General features: G+C 53.9%; 1 protein-coding gene across 6 annotated transcripts in view; it reads right to left on the bottom strand.

The window, feature by feature from the left end:
* Positions 1–25,667, bottom strand: part of PDGFRB (platelet derived growth factor receptor beta) — a 37,690-nt gene that overhangs the window by 8,101 nt on the left and 3,922 nt on the right. Inside the window, exons 1-16 of one of the 6 annotated variants that reach the window (XM_044947458.2) lie at positions 16,864–16,883; positions 15,464–15,563; positions 13,257–13,302; positions 11,833–12,156; positions 11,041–11,307; positions 10,199–10,326; positions 9,912–10,083; positions 9,132–9,324; positions 8,344–8,459; positions 6,872–6,995; positions 6,259–6,470; positions 3,864–3,958; positions 2,815–2,947; positions 2,174–2,278; positions 1,725–1,835; positions 555–714 (exon numbers count right to left, since the gene is read on the bottom strand). In XM_044947458.2, the coding sequence (XP_044803393.1) occupies positions 555–714; positions 1,725–1,835; positions 2,174–2,278; positions 2,815–2,947; positions 3,864–3,958; positions 6,259–6,470; positions 6,872–6,995; positions 8,344–8,459; positions 9,132–9,324; positions 9,912–10,083; positions 10,199–10,326; positions 11,041–11,307; positions 11,833–12,156; positions 13,257–13,302; positions 15,464–15,466 (2,189 nt within the window). In that variant the 5' untranslated portion in view covers positions 15,467–15,563; positions 16,864–16,883. Of the gene's footprint in view, positions 1–554; positions 715–1,724; positions 1,836–2,173; positions 2,279–2,814; positions 2,948–3,863; positions 3,959–6,258; positions 6,471–6,871; positions 6,996–8,343; positions 8,460–9,131; positions 9,325–9,911; positions 10,084–10,198; positions 10,327–11,040; positions 11,308–11,832; positions 12,157–13,256; positions 13,303–15,463; positions 15,564–16,863; positions 16,987–21,796; positions 22,062–25,667 lie in introns of those variants that run through there. The other 5 variants (XM_044947457.2, XM_025292423.3, XM_044947460.2 and 2 more) reach the window with 5 other exon arrangements.

Below are 25,667 nucleotides of genomic sequence, written 5' to 3'. Positions count from 1 at the left end.
AAGAGAACATGGATGAATTTTAACGTCTTTTAATGCTATTCTTAACTGACTCTTGCCTCTGAAATAGACAAGTATTGCTTTTGCAATCAGCAAGAGAGAAAAGAAATGTTATTTTTGGACAACAAGAAGAAAGAGGATAGCTACCCTGGAGGCACTGGAGAGACTGCTGTGTGGAGGAGGGGGAAGGCTGCAGCAAGGGAGGAGTAGAGTGGAGAGCGCTACAGTGAGGGTCAACCTGGATCAGGAGGGTCCCAGGTGCTCCCCAGTGATGGAGAGACAATGATGTGTGTTTGGTGAGAGGTCAAAGGGGGTCACATCTGCGGAGTGCTCAGCGCAGGCCTGCCTCACTCCTACAATCAGCAGGTGGCAGCTACCATCATCACCACTGCTATTGCCATGCCCACCTCTAGGGTGGCCGAGGGGGCCAGGCTGCAGGCTGGCTCTAGGAGCGGCTCTGCCCACCCTGGCCTCAACTTCCTGTCCTGGACAAGGAGGGGTGAGCAGGCGCTCCTCAGGGCTCCCCACCGACTCAGGCCCCAGCCTCCCTGCGGTACCTAGGCAGAGGGAGCCCGACAGGCAGGGCGTTGCTGTAGAGCTCGGCGCTGGGTGGGCGGCGCTTGTCTGAGCAGCGCTGCAGGAAGGTGTGCTTGTTGCGGTGCAGGTAGTCCACCAGGTCGCCATAACGGCAGTACTCGGTGATGATGTAGATGGGCCCTGCAGAAGGACAGGCTCAGGGACAGTCCCAGGGCAGGGGGTGGGGTGGGGTCAGGCTTCCGGTCAGAGCCCTGAGGCTAACGACAGGCTGCATGTGGAACAGCAAACAGGCTCAGGCCCCAGGCAAACCTGGATTTTCCTGGCTGTGAGCAAGGCAGTCTCCCTGAGCCTTACTATCCTCATCTACCAGATGGGGCTAGTAATGCCCACCCCAAAGAATCTCATGAGTATTCATGAGGTAATGCCTTTGGTTAGCTCAGCTCAGCGCTTGGCAAACTGCAAGCACAGGGTTAGCTGTTGTTGATGAAGCTGAAATTTGAGCCCAGGATATAAAGCAAACCAAGGCAACTGATTATTACCAGGTTACTGTTTAAATTCAAGCACAATGCATTGACTTGGCAGTTTGAAGATACTGGTGGTATCAAACATTTTGAAATGTGTGACCACTGCAGACAAAAATTGGTCTACGTACACACTGTACTTCTGTATTTTGTTTTGGTTGCACAATACTGAGGAAAATCCCAAATCTCACAACAAGCAGCTGCAAATAGTGATAACTTTTTTTTTTGCAGCCTAACTTGTAATTAGAGTTTCAAATAAACACACTCAGCTGGAGAGACCTTGCTTATTCTACGTTCCGAGTGAAAGCAGCTCTGAGTGAGCAAGCCGGCTGGTGGTCTCCAGAGGAAGGGCTCATTTCAATGTCTCATGAGCTGTTACTTATTACCCTTTTTAAAATCGACTGTGACAAGTTTTAAACGTCAGAGAACTCCTTGATTTGGAAACTGCTAGGAATGGTGACCTGAAGAGTGCTTTGGTCTTGGAGGTGATGTGATTTTGTGACTTGCTAATCTGACACACATCTGGCTCTGTGAAGTGAGGGCACTGGACTGGGTAGGCACGGACCCTCCAGTGAGAGTGTCCTGTTGTCCTTGGACTGAGGAGGGGGCAGGGAGGGGCCAGGCCTTGGCCACTGGCACTTCCCAGAATCCTCTGGGAGTGGGTTGTACCTCCTTTAGTGCAGGCGCCCAGCAGGTTGACCACGTTCAGGTGGGGCCCAAGGTGACTCATGATCTTCAGCTCTGACATGAGGGCTTGCTTCTCACTGCTGCGGGCTGTGGCTGAGGGAGAGAGAGGACCTCAGGCCTGGCCCAGTCACAGAGGCCTCACTGGAGCCTATTCTGGCTCCTCTGCCCCAGTCTGTGCTGTTAGACCCAGGTGGTCAAGGGTGGTGAGGACCCACAGGCAGAAGAAAGGAAAAAGGGTGGGCGGGGAGGCTCCTGGAGGAGGGGGCAGGGTGAGGAAGCCTCTTTCCCAAAGTAGAATCGGGAGTGCTGCTGGCTGTGGTGTGCCTGTACTTCTGTGCCCAGAGAATCAGCACAAGGCCTGCTCTGGGAGTGCCTGAATGTGCGGGGGAGGTGGGGGTGAGGGGAGAGAGGGGCGGGGTCCCAGGACTCACATTTCAGCATCTTCACGGCCACTTTCATGGTGGCCTGAGAATGGCTCAGGCCGTGAGCCGTGGCCTCCACCACCTGCCCAAAGGCCCCGGAGCCCAGGGTGCGTCCTAGGAAAGAGATGATCTCTCAGCTGCTGACCCATGAAGAATCTCAACATGTATGCTCTCTGAGGTCAGGTTAGACATCCCTCAAGCTACCCTGGACTTAAGGTGTTTCTCCCATGAAGGCTCCTAAAATCACAGTGCTTTGCAGTCCTTCCTGGTCTCACCTAAGTCCTGCCTGCTTTCTGGTCCCTCTTTAGTCCCAGGAAAACCTCTCCCCCAGAGGGGAGCACAGCTTCTCCGTACCCTCTCAGCCTCTCCAGCTGCACTAAGCACAGGCCTGGCACTCATTAATACTTCCTCTCTCTCCACAAAGTGGTTTCATCTCACAGCATCTCTGGATCATAGAACATAAAGGCTAGAGGGTCTCAAGGGGATCATCTTACCCCCATTGTACAGAGGGTAGGGCCTGAGGGCCAGAGAAGGCAAGACATCAGCCCTAGGTCTCAAGCCAATCATGGCAAGGCTGGGCCCAGATGTCAGACAGTGTTTCCACCAGCCTCAAGTCCCCAGACTGCCAGTTGAGGCCTCCTTGGACTGACCGAGCACAAGCTGGTCCCGTGGCAGCTCCCAGGTGGAGTCGTAGGGCAGCTGCATAGGGTCCACATAGATGTACTCATGGCCATCAGAGCTCACAGATTCGATCACTTTCCATCGGATTTCATAACGTGGCTTCTGTAGGATCAAGATCAGGGATGGATCATCAGAGGGGGACCACTAGGTCCAGCTCCTTATGAAACAGATGAGGCAAGAAAAACTGAAGCCCAGAAAAGATTATCTGAAGTCATACAGTAGATCTGAAGTCATACAGCAAGTTATCAATAGAGCCAAGGCCTTTATGGGCACCATGGGAACAGATGTAAGGAGGAGGTGGCAGAGAAGTAGCTGACAGCTGAGCAGCAGGCTCATCAGAACCTCCTCACCAGCTTCTCCCCAAACCCCAGTTGCTCTTCAGATGCGAGTAGAGGAGCACATAGCCTTGGAAAGTGACACGAGGCAGGGACACTCTACTGGATGTGGATGGCCCCTCCCCATGCCGGGTCAGTCACAGTGGGAATCTCAGAAAGATATAACCCTAGAATGTTGAAATCACAGGATGCTGGAATCACAGGATTGGAATCTTAGAATGACAGAATCGAGTGCAGCAATCCTATGGAAGAATCATGGAATGGGGAAACCACAGTACAGACCATTGAAATGACAGATTAGCGGGATTAGAATGCCTTTCAGTAGAATCCTAGGAGTGTGGGTGAGAGTTGGAAGAATGCTGGAACCCAGACAGTCCACCTTGAAGGTCTCATGCCTTGTGGCTAGGATGGACAGACGTGATGCCCGAGCAAGATGCTGGGTGGGGAGTGGGGTGCACTGCAGAGTCGGAGCACTCCAGATGATCTGGACCAGGCCCATGTGGGTCCAGGCTGCTGGGGTTGGAGGTAGCTCAGACACCCCGCATCACTTTACATCATTTTATCACCTGAGCTCCATGCTGGGCCCCAGACACGGCCAGATCCTGCAGCACTAGAGGATGGCAGAGGTCCATGCGAAAAAATGGTGTGCCACTCTGAACCCATTAGGCAAAGGCGGGGCTTACCTTCTGCCAGAGCATGATGAGGATAATGAGGGAGATGATCGTGAGGACCACCAAGGCCAGGATGGCCGAGATCACCACCACCTTGAAGGGCAGGGCTGGACGCAGAGATGAGAGATGCTTATGAACAAACAGGGCATTTGGTGGCTCCCCTCCCTACAACCTACCTCTGGTACCACAAAACCCCTCTGCCCATCCTGCCCAGAATGGAACCAGCCCCATCCCCTCTTTGGCCTACGATGTCAGACCTTCAGCCTTTCCCTTCTGGGCCACACCTCCAGCCTCACCCTAAATACTCCACGCCCTACAGTAACTCCCCCTGGATCACCACTGGCCTCCATATCCCCTCAGCCCTTTCCAGGGTCAGTCTATCCTGTCTGCCACAGGTCCAGATTGAATACAAGCTCCTGAGAGCAGGGCTGTGGTTCACCTTTCCTCTGAATCTAGGCCCTCATGGCGGCTTGTCACAGCTAGGACAGAGGCCAATGGATACAATAACTGAACTCACATAGCCTGAGGCATACAAGACTCCAGAAAGGAGCCTGTTTCCCCTCCCCCACCCCACCCGCAGTGATGGCAATCGTAAAGCAGACTGAGGAAGGGGCCAGGCAATGGGTAACCATGCAGGGCCAACTCTGGGCCCCCAAGCCCTGAGTCTCCTCTACTCTCAAAGCCTCAGCCTCTTTGCTGCACATACCCACTTCTTCCCACTCCCTCCTCATTCAGCCAGACCCTCATCACCCCTGTCCTGCCCCTCTGGCCACCCATGAAGTTCCTTGGGAACTCCCTCCCTCCTCCCCTGTCCCCCACAGGCCCTTTTCTGCTCCCTAGAGAGCTCTAGGGAGCCTACATCTTCTAGGGAGCTATCTCTGAGCAAAAAGAGAGGACTTCACCCAGCCATGACAGTTCCCCCGTCAGATGGCACACAAAAGCTTTACTTCTGCCTTGCTCAGAGTTAGTTGGTAGGTGCCCACTTGCTCAGGAATATGAATGTATGTGTAGGAGTATGGATGAGATAAGGCATTAAAACCTCCACCCATCCCACCACAGGGCAGGGGAAGGCAGGTCTGTATAAAGAAGTATCTACTTATACAAGCCCAAATACCTACCTAAGTGTCGGCATAAGTGTGTCCAAAACACCTTGTACAACCTTCATAGCTCTGCTCACACTGGCTTCTGGCTTCTCTTGTAGTCTCCTCCCCTTAAATACCTCCTCCCCCAACCCCTAAATACATACAAACTCTCTTCTCCAACCACGTTGATTTCTTTAATTGCTCTGAATTCACTTTGCCTCTGGGCTTTTAAACAGGCTATTCCCTCTGACTGGAGCACCATTCCCCACTAGGCTAACTCCTAATTATCTTTCAGATATTGGCCTAAAGCTTCATTTCACCAGGATACTTTTCTGAATCCCACAGATGGGGATGGAGCTCCTTCTCCCTCCAGGCTTTCCGCCCAGAAGCTGACCCTCACAGTGAGGCTGCCTAGCTCTTTGTCTGCATTCTTTCTGGACCATGGGCACTAGGAGGACAGGCAGGGCTGGGCTTTCTCCAGAGAGAAGCTGAGACCCTGTGACTATTTACTGGATGAGGAAACGGGTGCATAAATGAAGTTTATGCATACAGGTCCATGTACGCACTGGGACTGGCAGGTAGCAAAAGCATCTGGGCACCGTAGTGACTGTTCACATGGGTGAGAATTATGCATGGATGTGTACCTACTACCAGACATGCAAGGCACAGCAAGCATATATGTGGGGGATTGGGTTGCACACTTTCGCTGAAAGGTGTGCTGCATCTCCATGCTTACAGACACGCATTATGCCAGTGTGCACACTGCACAGGGGTTGTACATGCACTGTTTGCCACTTATATGGGGATTGTGTACCACATATACACACCTACAGACATACACTTGTGTGTTTACATATCTGCCCAGGGATTGGGATGCTCATGTATGTGGTTTACAAACATATACTTACTGGGTTTACACCCACAAATAAGCGTGTGTACCTGCTTACAGACACATGCTCAAGCTTTATGCATGTATGTGAGGATGAGACATTCTTCACTACCTGCTTTACAAATCTACACTTGGAGGGTTTACACCAATGTCCAAGGATCAGGCATGCTCAAGTACACATATATACAATGTACATACATAAGGAGATAGAGTTGTTCGTAGTCATGGTTTACACACATACACTCGTGGATGTACACACGTGTGCCAATATTGTGCTGTTGTGTAAGCGCAGGGGAACATACACTCGCAGCGCTCCTGAGTGCCCTGGCCCTGCCAACTCTGGCCTGCCATGGGCATACAGACGCAGACCCAAGTATAGCAGGGCGGAAGTGGAGGTGAGGGGTCGCCAAGGGGCCACAGAGGATGGAGGACTCACAATGCGGCACCACGGTGACCTCCTGCACGTCGTAGCCCAGCAGGTTGTGCAGCGTGCAGCGCACGGACAGCGGCTGATCCACGTGGCGCAGGCGCAGTGTGCTCACCACCTCGAACTCCTGCTCCTCCGCCCAGTACGTCACATTCGTCTCTAGCTGGCTCTCCTCCTCGGAACTGTTCCCCAGCGGCGTGGGCGGCAGCTCCCGCGGACACCTGCCGAGAACCGGCCAGGTCGACATCCAGTCCCTTCCCACCCTACACGGGCGGGAAAACTGAGGCCATAAGCAGGCAGCGCCACTGTGTGGTGGTGGAAGGAAGCCGGGCCTGTCTAGTTCTTTTTTCCCACTGCCTGCTCCTTAGTGGGTTCCTCATGTGATCTCTCGACTGACCAGCAGGGGCGCTCCTACCCTAGAATTGGGAACCCTGGATTGCAAAATCCGCTCCGGAAAAGCGACAGTTTAGATCATGCAGAGCATCTCCAAGAAGTCTTCTAGACTACGGCTCTAGCCCGGAACAGTGTTCCCAGAGGAAGGTTCCAGACTAGATGACTTTCACTGAGTCCATCTAGTTAGCTGTGGGTACCCTGGGAAACTGAGGCTTGGGGGTCTGCTCACCTTTTGAGGTCACTGCAGGTAGACCAGGTGAGGTGTGGCTGGGGCATGCCGCGGCCGCGACAACGAACTGTCTGCTCCCCATTGGCAGGGTGGCTCTCGCTCAGCTCCAGCACCCGGACAGGCACTGCATGGAGAGGGAGCAGGCAGAGAGGTGGAGAGGTCAGAACAGACTGTCAGTGAGCAAGGCCCTCAGGGAAGGCTTGGTCCAGAGTCTCCCTTGGGGGAAGGGCGGGGCCGGGGGGGGACTGCAGACTGCAGGTGAACATTAAATACCAGGACTCACCGTGTGAAAACTGACAGATTCCCCTTCTGGGTACTTCAAAGGCAATGACTGTAGGGTGCTAGTCTGTCTTTAACACCTAAGATTTTCTAATCTTCGCTTTTAACAAAGAGAGGGCAAGCCTCGGATCAGAGTCCTGGACCAGCAAGAACATGGAGCCAAGATTTAATAGCATTTTTTTTTTTGTTTTCTCAGAGTTTATTTTAGTGGTTGCTTTATATTTATGACATGTGATGCTGATTTTCCATCTACAATGGAGAGGTTCAATTTTCAGTCAAAATAAATTTATTTTTAGGAAGTTAGTCCACAAAACATTAAGTCATTATCGTGTCATTTCTCTGCTCAAAACCCTGCAGTGGCTTTTCATTTCAGTCACAGTAAAAGCCAAACTCCATAGTCTAGCCCATGAGGGCCTAGACTATCTATCCTCCCATGGGCCCCCAACTGCCAACCTCAGCTCTGATCTCATCTCCCACCATTCAAGGTCATCTCTGACCTCATCTGCACCGCTTATCTCTCACTCTATTCTGGCCACACAAGCCTTTCAATGTTGCCTTCGTACTGCCTGGTGTGCCCTTTTCCCAAATAGCCACTTGGCTAATGCCCTCACCTTCTCCAAGTCTTCACACAAATGTCATCTCCATGCAGTCAACCCTGACCATGCTATTGAAACTGTAGCTTTCCTCACTCCCCAGTCCGCAGGACTCTCTATCCTCCTTACCTAGCTTTTATTGTTTTCTTTCACAGCACTTGTTTGTACCTGGCTTGCTGGTTTTTTCCCCCACTACTGAATGTTTTTCTTCCTCCCACTAAGATGCAAGCTCTACCATGGCAGGGCCTCAAGAACTTTGAATGGACTGGCATAGTGTAGCTGCTCAATAAATATCTAATTAGTAGTATAGTGTAAGTGGTGTGTGAGAAGGAAAAATCATGGCACTGGGACATGAATGCCTGAGGTTTTGCAAACACCAGTCTAGTGCAATGACTTTCTTTTAAAGCTGGGGAAACTGAAGCCCAAAGAGGGGATGTGCATACAGCAGTGGTCAGTGTTGGAGCCTGGTCTAGAATCCAGCCCTCTGAGTCCTGGAATCCCTCTTCTGCTCCTCCTCTGGGTGAATGGCCAGTGTAGGAATGGAGAGAGAATAGAGGTGGGAGGGTCAGGGGAAGGAAAGCAGGGGGGAAGGCTCCTCACCATTGACCTGCAGCTGGAAGGACAGCTGGGCTTCAGCATCCTCATGGAAGGCCCGCATGGTGTAGTAGCCAGCCTCAGCCACCTTCACCCGCACCAGTGTCAGCTCTGACACATACCTGAGGAGGACAGGCCAGGGGACCAGCTGTCAGAGCTGGGAGAACTCTTACAAGCCCCCACCTTTCTTGTAAAGATATGAAAAACAAGGCCCAGGGAGTAGAAGGGGATTGCCGAGGTCACATGGCTGTCAGTAGCCGTGCCAGGACTTTTGGATCCCCACCCATAGGCAGCTCCAGTGAGCCAAGAGGGAGGGTTAGGAGGACTGGGGTGGAGGGCATGGTGGAGGGGAAGCACTATGTCTGTTCCTCCGCATTTCATCCCTTTCAGAAAGGCCTGAACTGCCTTATTCTAACATACAGCACCTCAGGTCGGCCTCAGGGCCACATTCTTGCATAGGTGGCAGTGGCCTGCCTGGCCCTTTTCCCTAGCCATCCTGTCTTTTTCTCCAGGGCTGCTTCCTGCTGGCTCCACCCATCACAAGAACAACTAAACATCTGGGTGGTCATCTGACCAGCATCTGTTTCCCCTCTAGAGAGGAAACTCTAGGAAGGATGGAACTGTCTGGTTCTATTCTAGGCAGTGCCCCCAGTGCCTGGCACCGTGGCCTGGCAGGGTGCCTGTCACGTAGTAGGCTCTCAGGAAAGATGGGCCTCGATAGGTCTTAAGGCTGTGGGCTGCCTGGCGGCTGCAGAAAACAATAACTATAACAGAGTGGACAGGCAGCTGCTCACCGAGTCTCAGACACATTGCGCGTGGACAGCACGATCTCGCCGGCGCTGGAGTCACCCAGGGTTCGGTTGTCCTTGAACCACATGACAGTGGGTGGCGGGTAGGCCTCAAACACCACCTGCAGTGTCCGGCTACGGTGGAGCTCGGCGAATTGTACAGGGTCTAGCTCTCCCAGCAGCCGCACATAGCCGTTCTCTGCAAGGGGCAGCCGTCGGGGGTGGGGCTGTGCCCTGAGCCAATGGGGCAGCACCTCCTGGGGGCGGGGCTCCTGGGGCGGGGCATCAGCTGTACACCCAAGGAGCCCAGCATTCTGGAGGCGGGGCTTCAGGCTTTAGGAACGGAACCTGAGCCTGGGGGTTCAGGTTGGGACTGGGATGGACTGGAGCAGGAACCAAATTTGAGTCTGATATTGGATTGGGGGCAGGGTTCAAGATTGGGACTAGAGTTGCAGTGCTCTTTAGGTGTGTTCTGTCTCATGATTGTGGCTGAGATGAATTATAGCCTGCTTCAATTTGGGGATGGGGTGGCCTGGGGCTGGAACGGCAGTGGGGATTTAGAAATCGGGTTGACGCTAGGGTTCTGGCTAGCTGGGAAGTCTAGGTTGGGATTAGGACTGGATTTGAAGCTGATACTGTGCTTTGGTTGGGTTGATCCTGGAAATGGGGCTTTGGTTGGCACTGAGGCTTGAGCTGGATTAGAACATGGCTGACAGTACCCCAGGGCTGTGACAAGGTCTGGGTCCAGTTCAGAATGAAGGCTGGGGCTAAGCTCAAGGCACTCACCGACCACGGTGACATTGATAGCCTTTTCATCACGATGGTCGCTCACGCTTTCTGATACATTGCAGATGTAGGTCCCTGAGTCTCCCAGCTCAGCACTGGGGATATGCAGGATAGAACGTATGTGGGGCATTTCAAAGAGGAAGTCAGTCACTGGCTCCACCAGGCGCCCACTCTGTAGAGACAGTTGGGGCAAGCCCCCCACATCAGAAAAGGTCCAGGAAGTCAGGCTATAAGCTGAAATATCCATCCCTGCCTGACCCTTCCTCTAACCTGTGGCCTGGCATTACCTCCATGCGTGGGTATGTCCACTCGAAGTTGACCACCTCATTCCCGGTCACAATGCACATGATGGTGATATTCTCCCCTTGGCGGACCACAGTCTGCACTGCATTCACTGAGACATTGATGGATGACACTGGTGGAAAGAGATTGGTTTAGGGCTGAAGAAGTCACCACCAACATCAGCTTAGGGATGGGGTCAGGGTCCACAGAGGGAGGGCATGACTGGTGTGTGGAAGATTCATTCTTTCGACAAATATTTATTAAATACCTACTATATGCCAAGTACTATTCTAGGCACTAGGGCTTTAGCAGGAAATACAACAGACAAAATTCCTGTCCTCATGAAACTGGCATTCTAGAATGTTTTGAAATCAAAGTACTCTCTGGGCACCTAAGTACAAAAGAAACTTACTGAGCACAACCAGGTACTCTCCATCTTTTATTTAATCTTCACAATAATCCCCCTAGATAAATGGTCTGTATTATCCCTATTTTACAGAGGAAGAAGCAGACTCTGAGAGATTATTTGCCTTGTGCAAAGTCACTCAGATGGGAAGTGGCAGAGCTGGGATTCAAATCCCACTGGTTGAAAGCCTGTGCCTTTGCCTACCACAGTGTATACAGCCCAGCTCCACCACTAATGCTTCCCATGACCTTTGGCATACTTCATCCTCTTTCTGAGCCTCAGTTTTCTCATCTGTAAAATAGGGCAACACACCTGCCTTCAATAGCTGTAGTGAGAATCCAGTGAAAATGGAATTGCACACTTGATAATCTGAAAAGGTCTTTCCCTCTGTGGAGGGTCATACTTGCCTCAGCTGAGCACCAGGCCAGAAAGGGGGCTCACCCTGGAGGCTGTAGACATGGTAGGCATCGGAATCCACCTCCCTGTCCCCGATGGTGGTTTTGCAGATGTAGGTCTTGTCCTCAAAGGTACCAGAGAAGCCACGTTGAGGATCATAGGCTATGGGCAGGGGGACATCCACCTTCTTCTCGTGCAGCATCACCACCAGCCTCGGATCCGTCACTCGGCATGGGATTGTGGTCTCAGTTATTTCCGTGAGAAAGATGAATAGCTCCTCAGGGTCGACAGGGAGGAAGCCCACAGAAGGATCTGCCAGAGGCAGGGCCAAGAATGTGAGTCAGAGGAGCTGGGTTTCTGGCTCTTCCCTGATTTGCTCTGTCACCTTGAACAAGTCTCTTCCCTCTCTGCCCCTCAGTCTACCTTCTACAGAAGAAGCATGCTCTCAGAGGTCCCTTCTAGCTTTAGCATTTGATATGGACAGCATCAGCCTGAGAAAGAAGATAAGTCACAAGCTGAAGGACAGCTGGTACCTGGAGCTTGGAAAATGGGAAGATGGGATGTGGAGGCCAAGGGGGTGCATATTGGAACCAGCTGAGAATGCAGCATTCTTGGGAACCAGGAATGGGGTGGGCTGGCAGACAGCAGACAAATATCTAGACCCAGGGGTGGGAGTGGACATACTCCTGGACTGAGCCGGGCTGGATTCCCTGGTTCATCTGCATTTCTGAGATGGCTATGTTTCACCATCTCAGTAGAGCGCTCTCTGAGCTTCCCCCAGATGCCTGCAGCTGAGAAGGGCAGGAGAGGGGTAGCGCACTGGCCAGGGGTCCTCACCTGGTACAAAGATGTACAGCCGTTTTCGCTCACTGGCCTCCAGCCCATGGGAGCCTTTGTAGCCACAGACGTATTCTCCTGTGTCTAGTCCAGTGACATTGACCAGTGTCAGCACGCTGGAGAATGTGCCGTCCTGGGTCTTGGTCATTTCCTGTGGGGGTTTCTGGGACATCCGTTCCCATACCACTGGAGCTGGGCCCGAGCAGGTCAGAACAAAGGTGCTGGAGAGGTTGAGGACAAGTTCTGGCCCTGGGGGTATGATGACCAGGCCCCAGGAGGCCTGTGGTCCCAGCAGAAACAGCAGGGGCAGCAATAGCACCTGGCCTTTGGGAGAGGAGGCATCAGATGTCAGGGCACAAGAGCAATAGCACCTCTTTCCATAGCTGACCCTGAGGAACACACCTCCCTAATCCACAGAAAACAGAGACTGGAACCCATGGCTCTGAGACCTGCTTGCCCAGGGTCTAGTCCCCATGGACTCCTGGCCTCCTGCTCTCAGTGCCTAGAGACCCCCAGCCTTGCAGTCCTTCTGCAGTGCAGCATTCAGGCTGCAGGCATGTTCTCTCAAAGACATCAGGAAATCCTTGGGAAGCAATTCCCAGGCCTCCAGTTCCTGCATTACTTCCCAGGTCACTTTCTGAGCCTCTTCCCTGCAGCTGCCCCAGCTGCCCAGGTTGTACCCAAAGCCCAGAGATGGCCCTGCTTGGGGAGGTGTTGGCCAACATAGTCCAGAGTGGGGCAGATCAGGTCAGGAAAGAGACTGAGGCCCCTGGAGGCTGAAGGGTGCTGGGGATGTCGAGTGATTGGTTTTCCCTCTGCTTGCTGATGCCCTGGGGAAGGATGCTGTAGGCCTTGTGCCCAGCCTCAGCAGCTGAAAACCCTGGAGGTGAAAATAAGCACCCATTTAGATGGATGGGTGCTCAGCCAGTGGGTCAGTCATCCTTGGGTGAACCTTTGGCTGGCCACTGATTGCCTGGTCAGCATTGATTGCTTGAAAAAGCCCACCCAGACTTGGGAGCTCACAGCCAATGAGGGGTCCATGAATAGGAGGGGAGTCCCTCACCAGAACCAGACAGGCCAGACTGATATCAGTAAGTGCTGATAAGAGATGGGAGACCAGAATGACTGCTAGGGAAGAGGGTGGGGACAGTTGGTGAGGGGACATGGGGTATGGAGGGCCAAACCAAGGATTTGAGCTGATGGCTCTGGACAGGCAGAGGTCCACTGAAGTTTCTGAGCTGAGGGGTGGACAGTGGGAGCAGGCCTCCACTGAGACCCACTAGAAAGGCAGGGAACTGAAGCTCAAGAGCAGAGCAGCGCCCCTGGGATCCCAGGTCCTGGTGCTAGCATAAACCACCCTGCCAGCTTCAGGGTCCTACCTAGAGGTTCCCCAGGGCCCCCTATCCCTGCCCAAGCCTACCTACCTTTGAGGACAGCAGCTCGCATGGCGCTCGGAAGCCGCATGGTATCCTGCAAAGGTAAACAGGAGTCAGGGCTCAGAGTAGCCAGAGGCAGTGCCATAGCCCATCTTTGCCCTGGGTCCTGTCGAGTAAGCCCCAGCTTGAGCCACCCAGCCCCTGGATCCATTAGGCTAAAGTCAAAGACTACCCATACTCCACACCAAGAGGGCACTCATGCCCAAGGGGCTTCTTCCCCTGAATTGGGCCAAGTCTTGGGGTGCTGGACCTTGCTTTGACTCTGCCTCTACTTCTTTGATGGCCTTGACTGAACCCCCCGCTTCTCCTTGGGTACGTATGGTGGGGGTGGGGTCTTGGCCTGGATGGTGTTCAGGGGCCCACCGGCTCTAACAGCCTGTCCTCCGGGTGACAGTTCCAATACCAGGCTCTTATCTGCCAGGACAAATATTTAGGAAAGTGTGATGAAAGGCCTGAGGGAGAGGGAGGGGGTGAGCCAGAACCCAGAGAACTCCCACAGTTCCACAAGCACAACAGGAAATGGAGGCGGCTATGGGAAGGGAAGCGGGGGAGTGGGGCTGTGGAATGTGGGGGGCGCCCCCCACGCCTGGCCCCCTTAACTCAGCCCCAGGCTGCACAGGGAGGCCCAGGGGGAGGGGCCAGGGGCTGGACCCAGAGGAGGCCTCACCACACAGCACAGCATCCTTGCAAACTACTGAATCCAAGCCCCCTCACCCCCACCTTCAGTGTCCAGATGGGGAGAATGAGGCTTTAAGAGGGGAAGAAGTTTGCCCAGGGTTACATGGCAGAGCTTGTTCTGGAGTGAGACAAAGTGACTGGAACGATGGGGTAGAAAGACAAAGACTCAGAGATACAGACAGGAATCACCCAGTGATGGAGGCAGAAAGAGAAACAGGGACACAGAGGGAGACAGATTGGACTACATGGATCTTCACCCTCTCCCTGCCCTTGGCAGCCCCATCCGAGGATCCAAAATAACCAGCAATACCCAGGTTTGCAAAGTTCTGACCGCAGTATCAACAGGAAGGAGGCCAGAAGTGGGTGGGGGTCCTAGGGCAAGAAATGTGGGAGAGACCAGGCGATAAGGAGACAAGAAAGCCTGGTGCCTTCCCTGAGTGGCTGCCCAGCCTGGGCTGGCTCCTAAGCCCATGCCAGATTGCTCCCACTCCACCCTCATCTCATCTCTTTTAGTTTGCAATCCAGGGCTAGGATCTGAGTTGGAGCCCCAGCAGGGCTACCTCCTGCACCATCACATTTCAGTGTCCAGCTGTGGAGCTCTGTCTCCAGCTCTCAAAAAAAAAGGACGATGGCAAGTGGCTCACTTGCAGGGCTGTGTTTACACATTCAGGATGGGACACAGGCAAGGGCCTGGACTGGGGACTGCCGGTCTCAGCTCTCTGCTCAGCACCCTAAGAACTCCCTGTATAAATCTGCTCTCCTCTTCTTCTTTCTCCCCGTCCCTTCAGACCAGCCTTCCTGAGAGCCCCCTCCCCTCTGCCAAATGCTTTAGACTCAAAGCCCAGCCATGCTGAGGCCGCATCCCCAGCGCCCCCCACCCACCCCTCCTGCCGCAGCCCTCCAGCTGGTTGCCAGACCTCTTCCGGCAGGACGAAGCAGCGCCACAATGGAGCCAGCAGCCCCCACGGAGGCCTATCTGCCCCTTAGTGGGTGCCTCTCTGGATCCCCCCTTCCTGCTAGAGATCTCAGCCAAAGAAAATCATTAGCAGTGGAGGCTGGGGGAAGGGGTCATTTCAGCCTCCTTGCCCATCCCCTCCCCACCTCTCTGGCTGGCCACACTGTTTATTATTCTAAAGGAGGAATTTGGTCGGCTGGCCTGGAGATGGGAGGTCATGACAACTAGGACTGGCCTGGCTCTGGAAGGCTGTGTGCTAGGCCCCTGGGTGAGCAGTCCCTGACCCTGGCTCCTCTCTGCTAGACCTGGGGCTCAGGGGGATTAGAGTCCCTGAGGCTCTGAGCTGGGAGGGGCCTTCTTGAACAGGCAGCAGAGACCTACAGACAGACAGTCATGGCCCAGTCACATCAAAAAGGCAGAATCAGGCTGCAGAGAGAGGATGGGATGGACAAAGGAGCTCAGGGAGAGTGGAGACACCTTAAGGAGAGTATAGATGATCAGGGATCTTGAACTGGCTTCTCCCTCCATGAAATGAGCTCTTCACATGGGACTTCAGACCTACCATGAGACTGAGTCTCCAGCCCTCTCTGGGAGTCAGTTTCTCCTTCCATACAGGGAAAGGTTTGGATGGATCATCTCAGAGAGCCAGCCTTGCTCTAACACTGCCAGAGAGAAGGTTCTAGTCACTATTATTCTTGCCGGGGTGGCCTGGGGACATGGGGTTGTTGATGAGAGGAAAGGCAACATTCCTGAGGCTGGAGCAAAATGAGCGTCCATAACCCATTTTCATTCCATGGATTCACTTCCCTAACCACTTGGTCCCAGATTTGCTGTGTGTACTTTGACAAATTCTTTCCCTCTCTGGGCTTCTGTTTTTCAGGTGACTTCCAGACAAATAAACAGGTAATATGGCCCTCTGGAGGTGACAGTGGAAGTGTGGCATGGGCAACAAGCTGGTGGATTGGGAAGAACCAGACTGAGGACTGGGACCCAACCTCCTGGGCCATCTTGGATGACTCCTTGACACCTCCAGTTGTCTACCCAATGCCTACAGACTTCTGTGCTTCCCAGAGGTTGTAAGTTTGCAGCCAACCCCAGAAAGGCCCAGGTGGCTGAAATAGGGGAAGAGGGCCTGCCTGCGACCACTTCTCTTCTTCAGGGGCAGGACTGCTTTCCAGGGAGGAGCCACCTGGGACAAAGTGGGTGTCATAGGGAGGAGGAATCCCCTTCCTACCACACTCTCCTGCCTCAGAAGGCCCTTGGAGCACAGAGAGGGAGAGGAACCTCAGAGATCTCCCCTTTGTTTGTAAGGCGAGTGCTGTGTGGGACATTCTCATGAGTCTTCCTATTTTGGCTCGGTTGGGGGTACAGAGATCCACAGATGGGATAATTGCCCAGCTCTTCACAGTGAGTCAGAGGTACCCCCTCAGTCCAGGGTATGACCTCAAGTCCAGAGGAACAAGTGTGCTTGAGGATTCCTCCTCAGAGCCTCAGCCCTGCTCGTACAAGCCTCCACTCCTTTCCCACCGCCTTAATCTAAATAAATCCAGTCCATCTTGGCCACATCCGCTAGCAGCAGCTTCCCTCCCTCAGGGTCCCAAGGCTCCCACGACACAGGCAGGCTGGGGAGGGGGGCCTGCACGGCTGCCAGTGGGGGAGGCTCACACACGGAGAGCACGTGCACACAGCACAGGCTCCTGCCTACGCGCTTGCTCACGCACTGCTCTGAAACACAGGGCAGCAGGCCCTGTGTGTGCCCAGCCCGCACACCGGCACCAGACATGCGCAAGCCCACACGTGCATGCATGCAGCTCCACCGCGCCTGCAGCACCACCTCGGGGCTCTCCCACGTGCCCATGTGAGGTGCACACATGCAGGTTAAATCACACGTGTACTTAGCATAAGCAAAGCTATGCACATACAACATGCATAGAGCATGTGCCCATGGGACCCCAAATTCACCTGAACACACATGCACACGTGGGCACAGACAAGCCACAAAGTCAGCGTGTGCTGTGCACTTACTGCGCCAGGTACTATCCTGAGCACTTGACGTAGACTGACTCACTTGATCCTCAGACAACACTATGAGGTAGATAGATACAAGGATCACCCTGTTTTAGATGGGGAGACTGAGGCAGGGAGTGCTTATTTACTTGCCTCAGAGCACAGAGCAGAGACTGAGCCGAGGCAGATGGCTCTGCCGCCACTACTGTGTTTACTGGGCTTGGCTGTTCCAATGTCAGTGGGCACTGGTGGAAACAGACAGGACTGAGATTTAGCCAGCCCAGAATGACAGGACGTGGTGACTGGATGTAGAGGGGCTGGAGAAAGAGGTATCCTAAATGAGCCCCACTCCTATTTCTGGCTTGGAGTACTTAGCGGGCAGGAATGTGTCTGTGCTGGAGGCACAATATCTTTTTCTGAGATGAGAATGAGGCAGAACAGAAAGAATGGGAGCTGGCCCTGAGCTGGTTTTAGGATTTGGAGGGGATGTGGGTACCTGAGGGGGCAGGGGGACACTCAGTCTGGAGGCAAGGATCAGGCTGGGCAGAAATAGCAGTGAGATGGGGATGGGAGGAAGCCCTGCTTCACAGAGGAGGGGTGCTTGAGGCCTGCAGTCTCGGGCCAGGGATGCTCTGAATAAACAAGATGCCAGAGGGAGGGGGAGGCCTGGCCTTGGGGTCACGGGGTTAGAGTCTTGGAATGTCAGAGCTCTGAGGCCCTCAGGGACCATCTATCTGATCCAACCCTCTTCCTGTGCACCACTGTGCAGATGGGAAAACTGAGGCTTGGAGAAGGACAGGGACCAGTGTCAGGGTTTTGACCTAGCAGGCCAGGTTCAGGGGGCCAGTGGGGCGCTGTAGTTCATCTGCCTGGGCAGCCCCTGCCTCCAGCCTTGGCTTTGATGTGAGGCTGGTGGTTCAAGGCCCAGGGTTTGAACAACAGTTGCTGTCCACTCCCTCCCGACAGGATACTGGCCCCGCCCACCACACACAGACCTTTATATCACTTTCCCGGCCTTGTCCCAGTCAGACAGGGATTAGAAACAGACTCAGAGGAGGCGACTTGCTAAGTTGCTGTCAGAAGTGGGATGCAGACTCCAGTCTCCTGCCTGGTGTTCTGGTCCTCCCTCCTGCACACCACAGACACTTCACAGCCCCAGGCACAAACTTCAGGGGCAGATCCCCGGCTGAGAGGAGGGGATATGGGTCCTAGCCCAGCTCTGTCACCTGCTTGTACAGTCCTGCCCCTCTCTGAGCCTCAGTTTCCCCATCTGTACATGGGGTGGGCAGGGCTGTCCTGAGAACACTGCTGGGGCTGACACGGGTGACTCTCAGGACCCTGCTCTGGAAGTAGCCGTGCTGAGTTGAAATGCTGGGATGGGGGTAGGGTGCTGGGGAGCGGCCCTGGCCAGGATGTCATGACTCAGCTCAAAGAAGGCAGCCAGCTCCAGGCCTGGGAGTGTGTGGGGGCAAGAGGGATCTGGAGCCAAAGCCTGAGTCCTCCTGCCAGCAGTTGGGGGAGTATGAGAGTGATGGCAGAGGGTGTGGCTCAGTGGGCTCACTCCAAGTGGGCTGAGCTGTAGGTGCCATCTTGAAGCATGGGTAGGGAACCCCATCCTGGGAGCCAGGAAGGAGAGCAGGGTCCGTTGGGTTGGGAGATAGTTATGGGCAGGGGTTAGAAAGCTAGAACTCAGCTGAGGTTGTGGAGCTTTCACCTGAGGTTGAGGGCATGTCAATCCAGTGCCCCTTCTGCTGCTGAAGGTCAGCATTCCACCCTACACACTGAACCTCCCCACAAACCTCAGGATCATGTGGAGACCAGAGAGGGTAAGCAACCTGACCTGAGTCACACAGTGATGCCAATCACCCAGGCCCAGTTCCCTGCCATGCTGCTTCTAGACCCAGAAGACCTTTCTGTTTTCCAGGTATCTACGAGGTCCTCCAAACAAAGCAGCAGAAATCAGCTAAGTTGGGGCCTGGAATGGGGTCCAGCTGTTCTGGAAGTCCATGTGGGATGAAAGGACAGTGCCAGTTCCATGGAACATCACTCTGATGGCCCTACCTCACCCCCTCCAGCACAAGCTTGGTGACCTCTGGCTACCCCATGGTACCACATGCTCCCATATCGCCTCTAGTTTGAGCCTTCCTGTCTGTTCTCATCCCCGGACCAGAGGAACCTTCCTGAAATCCCCACCCAACCATGTCCTTCCCTGGTGCCTCCACGGCTCTCCATCCACCCTACATAAAAGCTGGCTTCTTAGCCCAACCTGTAAGAACCTTCACGCCCTGCCCTGCTGACAGACAGCTCATCACCACAGAGGGGGCAGGATGCTGTCCTTCCAGCTCCCTGGGGGCCCAAGCGAGGCCCCCATGCTTTTGTCACTCACTCTGTTCTTCTCTCCCCAGGAGGCCTCCCCAGGGACACAATGGAAAGAAATGACCTCTTTTCTGGAAGTTCAAAATAAAACGAAACATCTGTCTGGATTGGAGCCAGGCTGATAAAACATGGACTGATCCCTCCCAGTCCAAGCCCTCTCTCCTGCCACACACCCCTCACCCGCCGCAGAGTAGCAGCAGGCGCTTGGAGGTAGGGGGAGCAGCCCTAGTTACTTGGAACAGTTCGTGGGAAAGCGCTCAGTGTGTGCCTCGCGGCCACTGGGGGCCCAGGGGAGGGGGTCTGGGTCCCCACACAGGCTGGGAATCGGCCTGAGAAGGAGGTCAGAGAGGGAGGGAGGCCCGCCACATACCCTTGTCCACCCGCCCGCCAAGCAAACGCTTCCTGCCTCCTCCGGCGCCTCACTGGCCTCCCTGCTTGTCCCCACGGCCACCCCCTGGGCCATTGTGGCCTGGCTCTGCCCAGGCCCAGTGGATCCCTGGATTAGAGTCCTCTGGATCCCAGCTGGGCCTCAATGCCCCCTTCAAAAAGGAACAAAGACTTAGAAGACCTTGAAAATAAGAAGAATAGCCAACTCTGATTTAGTTCTTATCACCCAATGCCTGGGCCAAGCCCTTAATGTGAATGGTCTCAGAACAATCCATGACATTGGTGTTGCTTCTGCATTTTATAGATAAGGAGAACAAGGCACAGAGAGGGCAAATCGTTTCCCCAAGGTCACAGAGTTCGCCAGTGGTGGAGCTCCTTTTCTATCCTGGGTGGACTGATCCCAGAGCACACAGGCTCAACAGCCATGTGACAGCCTTTCTAAGGCAGGAGGCAAAGATGTCAAGCTTGTGCCTGACACACAGAATGAGCTCAATAAAGGAGTCAACAGGCTTGTTTGTTCACCCTCTATTTTCCAACCTCTCCCCTCTTTAGCCGGGTGAAACTGAAGTTGGCAAAACAAAGAGGCAGACAGTCACATCATCTTTCACAGAACTCTATATTCTTAGGTGTGAGATGGGTTGTAAGTCCTCCTACTTCACCTCTCCCCCAGCCTCTCTGCAATTGTCAAGCCTCCCAACTGCACACCTCCCACGATAGGTATCTCGCCACCTCACCAGGGCCCATTCTATTCTTGAACAGCTCAGGTTCCTCAGGGGTCAGGCTGTTTGGAAACTTTTATTACATGTGCTCCGTCTGTCTCTTTATACCCTCTGCCCATTAGTCCTGCTTCCATTTGCCACTGTCAATGACTCCCTGTCCCCACAAGCAGGGCTTCTTTTTTCCCGTTCATTTTTCTGATGCTCCACAATGTGGAAACAAACAAAAGCCCTTACTAATTCAGAGCCAAGCACTCTGCTAAATGACATGACCTGGGAATTTGATTTCATCCTCACAACAATCCTGTGAGGAGGGTACAATCATTATTCCTATTCACAGAGGAAGAAACTAAGTCTCAGAGAGGTGTGGCAACTTGCTCAAGGTCACACAACAAATTAATAAAAGCCAATGATAAGCTGGGATTCAAACTCAGGCCCATCTGACTGATTCCAAACAAGTATTCTTAACCGCTATGTTGGACTGCCTAGCTTCTGCCCAGAAACAGGTCTGTTCCCAGAGAAGCACTACCACATGGGTTCACCCTAACGGGGTCAAGCCCTCAGGTATTCGGGGTCCTCAGAGGTCAGAGTCCTGAGCAGGGGATCTACCCCAGCTCACCCAGGAATTTGGAAGTTAAGCAAGGCAGGATCTCAGAACCTTTCTGGGACATCACTGCAGAACCTGAGGGTTAGCATCTACACTGAGGAGAGGAGTCTTTGCCGAGGACAGCAGGGCTCTGGTCTACCACAAGCCCTGTCCCAAAGGCCTCAGACGGAGCATCCCGGCAATCAGGCTAGGTGCAATGCTATGCTGCACTCATGCTCCAGGCCTACCCCTGCTGGGGCCCCAGCACCCCCTTTCCACTGTTCAGAGGGCCCAGGGGCCCCTGCAGCTGCAGAGTTCTAGGCCTCCACCATCCTTCGGCTGTCCTCCCTGCAACCCCGCCCCCCACCGCCCCCCAGAGCCTCATCTCCGGCCGGTGCCATGGCAACAGAGAGCGCCAGGCCCTGGCAGCCAAAGGAGCCCCCGAGAGGGGTCCCGGGCTCAGACTGGGGAGGGGGGTGCGGCAGGCGCAGACAAGCAAACCTTCTGTTCCCCTGGCTGCTGCCAGCCCGGGATCAGCCCCGGGCTGGGGTGGGGGCAGCACACAGAATGGGTTCTCAGAGCCAAGTGGGCAGGGGGCAGGCGGGCCTCGGCCGTGTGGACTGACCCACCAGCACGCGGCCTTCCCCCAGCAGCCCAGAGTCCGCACATCGGGTGGGGCAGCTAGCTAACAAGAATCTGCCATTAACTGATGCCAATTACAGAGCATTGAGATTCCCCTCATAGCCCTCCTGCGTGCCAGAGCCAGAGGGGAGAAAACTCCCACGTTTTAGTCCCCTTATTTTCTCCACATCTGTTCTCTCACCCGTTCCTCCAGGAGCTCACCCTGAGTCTCCCACTTGCTGTTACTCAGCCTCCCTGTGCCTCGGGTCTCCTCTCTCTAAGTCCGGGTTCGTCATTGAGTTGTCGAGGCCTTCGAATGAGTTAATACAAGTAAAATGCACAGAGCAGGGCCTGGCGCACAGCCCTCGGCCAAGTCAGTGGCCACGTGACTCTTCTTCATTCACTCACGAGAGAATAAGTCACTCACTCATTCACTCACTTGGCCTTGAGACCCGGCTAGGCTAGGCTTGTCAGCAAAGGGGTCCGTGTGGGAAACGGGGTGGTGAGAAGCCACGAAGGGTCGCGGCTATTGTTACTGTCGCTGCTGTTGCTACTCGCGGTGTCAGCAGGCTCAGCTTGGGCAGGGGTGGGGCCCCTCCTCCAGGAGCAGAACCCAAGGCTAACAGTCCACTGTCTGCCAACCTACTCTTTGTCTTAGTCCCTTAGTTCGACTTCTCACAAATGAGAAAGCCCACCTAACAACTTGGGGGATATCTTTAAGTTCCTCATATAGGATTAGGCTTACTGCTGCTGCTGCTGCTGCTGCTGCTGCTGCTAAGTCGCTTCAGTCATGTCCGACTCTGTGCGACCCCAGAGACGGCAGCCCACCAGGCTCCCCCATCCCTGGGATTCTCCAGGCTTACAGTAGGTGCCCAATATGGGTTTCCCAGGTGGCGCTAGTGGTAAAGGACCCGCCTGCCAATGCAGGAGACATAAGAGATGCGGGTTTGATCCCTGGGTTGGGAAGATCCCCTGGAGGAGGGCATGGCAACCCATTCTGGCATTCTTGCCTGGAGAATCCCATGGACAGAGGAGCCTGGCGGGCTATGGTCCATAGGGTCACAAAGAGTTGGACATGACTGAAGTGACTTAGCACGCACACAAGTGCTCAATAGATGCTTACGCAGCATGAGAGCTCAAATGGCTGTGGAAAGTCAACTCTCTGGTCCTCAGCTGCCCTGTAATAACTCGGGACTTCCTGGGCTGGGAAGCTGGGATAGCAAGCAATGGTGACCCTTTCCATCTAGGGAGGTGATGGTTCAGAGTGATGAGGGGGCTGAACAGGTATATGGGACTCTGATGCCAGGGGGCAGTGCCTGATGCCTCCCAGGGAAATGAAAGTACCCAGAGGGGCTCAGCCAGGCCAGGAGCAGCAATCCCAGCCACTTAATCCACTGCCTCATAACCATGCGACTTCTCTGAGTTTAACTTCCCTGAGTCCCATTTTCCTGGAAAACAGCAAAAGAGACACCCTTTTCCATTGCCATGAGGGCTAAAGATGATGCTGAAAGGCTCCTGACGTATGACAGGCACTCAGTCAGTGGTAACTGTTATGATTATAGGATGGTTTGAGGGGGAGGAGTGGCTGTGAGTTGGGCTCCCTGGGGGATGACGCCAGGGAAGGCTATTCCACAGAAGCTCTGTATGAGCAGTTAAGGAAGTGGGAGATTGTGAGGCATCGGGTGATGGCAAACAAAGGACTGTGAGGCTGGAAACTGGGGCTTTTCCACAAAGAGGCAGGTGATGGGCAGGGAAGGAGGGCAGGGGTCACTTTGGGAAAAGACTGGGGTGCTGAGTAAGGACTTGGGCTCTGCCCTGGAGGCACTGGGGAGCCAACTTGTCAGGGTATTGGCAGTGAGGGTGGGGGGCTGGCTGCTGCCTAGGCTGACAACAGGGCAACTCTAAGCACTTATGGGGAGGGCCTCCACAGGGTGGGTGACAGGAGTAGCCTGGCATTTTGTGGGAGGGTGTGGATTAGATGGGGACAGGAGAGGCAGCAAGACCAGCTTTTGGGATGAAGCCATCTCAAACCCAGCCTGAATTCCCTGGCGGGACCAACTATATAATTTGCTGTGCTGAGGGCAAAATGCAAGTGTCGGGACCCTTGTTAAAAAATACTATTAAGCATTTCAAGGCAAGGCTCTTCTAAGCATGAAATCCTCTGTGCCTGCACATGTTGAATGCTTATGAAGTCATCCCTGCTCCCTGGACTAAAGGGGAGGCCATCTATTCATCCATCCAGCCATCCACCAACCTGTTTATCCATCTCTCCGTGTACTTATCACTTTTACTATCCATTCAACAGAAAGGCCCCAGCCTGATAAGAACATAATAAGATAAGATTATTATGATAAGAACAGAAATATAGGTAAGAGTGGAATAGCCCACAGTCCATTGAGTCACCCCTGAGCCTTTACCTTCATTCCCAAAACCCTGGGCTAGGAGAAGCCGGGGCTTCAGTGACAGGTTTGTAAATCTGAGCCCTGCCCTCTGGGGCTGATGCTGGAACCTCCTCCCACTATCCACCACTTAGGCTCAACTTCAGGAATAGAGAAGCTAAAAAAGGAGGAAAAGGAGGGTGTCACAGCCCTTATGGCTCCACTTCCAAGACAGAAGGTAACCAGGACAGCAGTAAGATGTGACACAGCCACACAAAGCCTGACAGGAGCTCTCAGGGGCTAAGGGTGGAGCTGGATGTAACCTTTGGGGTCACTGAACTGTCCCCTTGCCCCCTTGTTTTACATAAAAGGAAATTATGGCCGGGATGGAGAAGTGATATAATCAAAGGCTCCACGGTCCACAAAACTACCCAGAGGGGCTCCCATCCCTCATTGGGGTGGCATTGCTCCATTCTAGCCCAAACTCTGCCCTGTGACCTCAACCTAGTGAGAGCTGGAGCCTGAGCCCTGAGCCACAGAGATGGGTGGAGAAGATCCAACATGTGCGCTGGCGCAGAGGAAAGTCCAGGCCAGCAGGCTGGATCCTGGGCTCAGTGCTACGGCTGAGGCACATCCCTCCTCTTCTCTGGACCTCAGTGTCCCCTGCATACAATAAGGAAGTTGAGCACAGTGATCCCCATAGTCCTTTTCATCTCTGACCTTCAGGAACTGTCTGACCCCCTGGCCCTGCTGCCCCCACCTCCCAAGTGACGACCCTTTCCATCACAGGGCAGAGAAGCTGGTACCTCTGGCAGATGAAAGGCTTTGCACACTTGAGACATTGAAGAGCTCTGATCTGAAGCAAGGAAAAGAGAGGGTGCTAATACAGCTAAAATGATACACTTTGATTTTCAACCTCCTGTACTAGGCCGGGGTTAGGAAGAGGGGTCCTAGGGCCATGGCCTGGGGGTTCAGGAAGCTCTTTGGCCTAAGGGTTCTGGGCCTGAAGTCTTGGGAGGGGCTTAGGTTTGGCTTCTACACTGGGAGCAACAGTATGTGAATTCCACACTCCTCCCATTAGAGGTGGGTCTCTGCATCCATTCCATTGCCTCTGGACCCCACCATTTGTCCATCTACCATGGGCCAAAGCCTTGCTTTGAAATCAGAGCATATGAAGTTCAAAAATCAGCAAAGGGTCACAGCATCCACACACACCCCTTCACAGGCAGTCCTTCTGACCCTCCCTCCTCAGTATCCAAGAAAAATGGGCCTGTGGCTGCTGGGGAAACACACACTCAGAGCTCCCCCAAGAAATAGAGTGCATTTCCAGGCTGCTCTGATTGTCAGAAAGTTCTTCCTCTTGATCATAGGGCACCATTTTCCATTAGTGGTCATCGATCCTGACCACTCTCTGTAACGTGCAGAAAAGGGGTAAGAAAAAACCCTCTCATTGTGAAGTTAAATATGCATGATCCCTGAGTACACAACAGGGCTTGTGTGGCTGCCAATCTGGACTGGCGTGGCTTGGAATCCTGGAATTGTTTTACGGCTGGAAGGAACTCAGAGATCATCTCGTTCAAAACTCCTTATTTTACTGATGGGAAAACTGAGGCCCAGAGAGGGACTGACTCACCCACAGTCATACAGGATGGGTTCCAGGGTCTGATGACCACCTCTAGAGCTCTGAGGGGCCCC

The sequence above is a fragment of the Bubalus bubalis genome, chromosome 9, assembly GCF_019923935.1.
Source record: "Bubalus bubalis isolate 160015118507 breed Murrah chromosome 9, NDDB_SH_1, whole genome shotgun sequence".
NCBI lineage: Eukaryota > Metazoa > Chordata > Mammalia > Artiodactyla > Bovidae > Bubalus > Bubalus bubalis.
The sequence above is the reverse complement of the archived record's forward strand: the minus strand, read 5'-3'. Positions and strand labels throughout refer to the sequence as shown.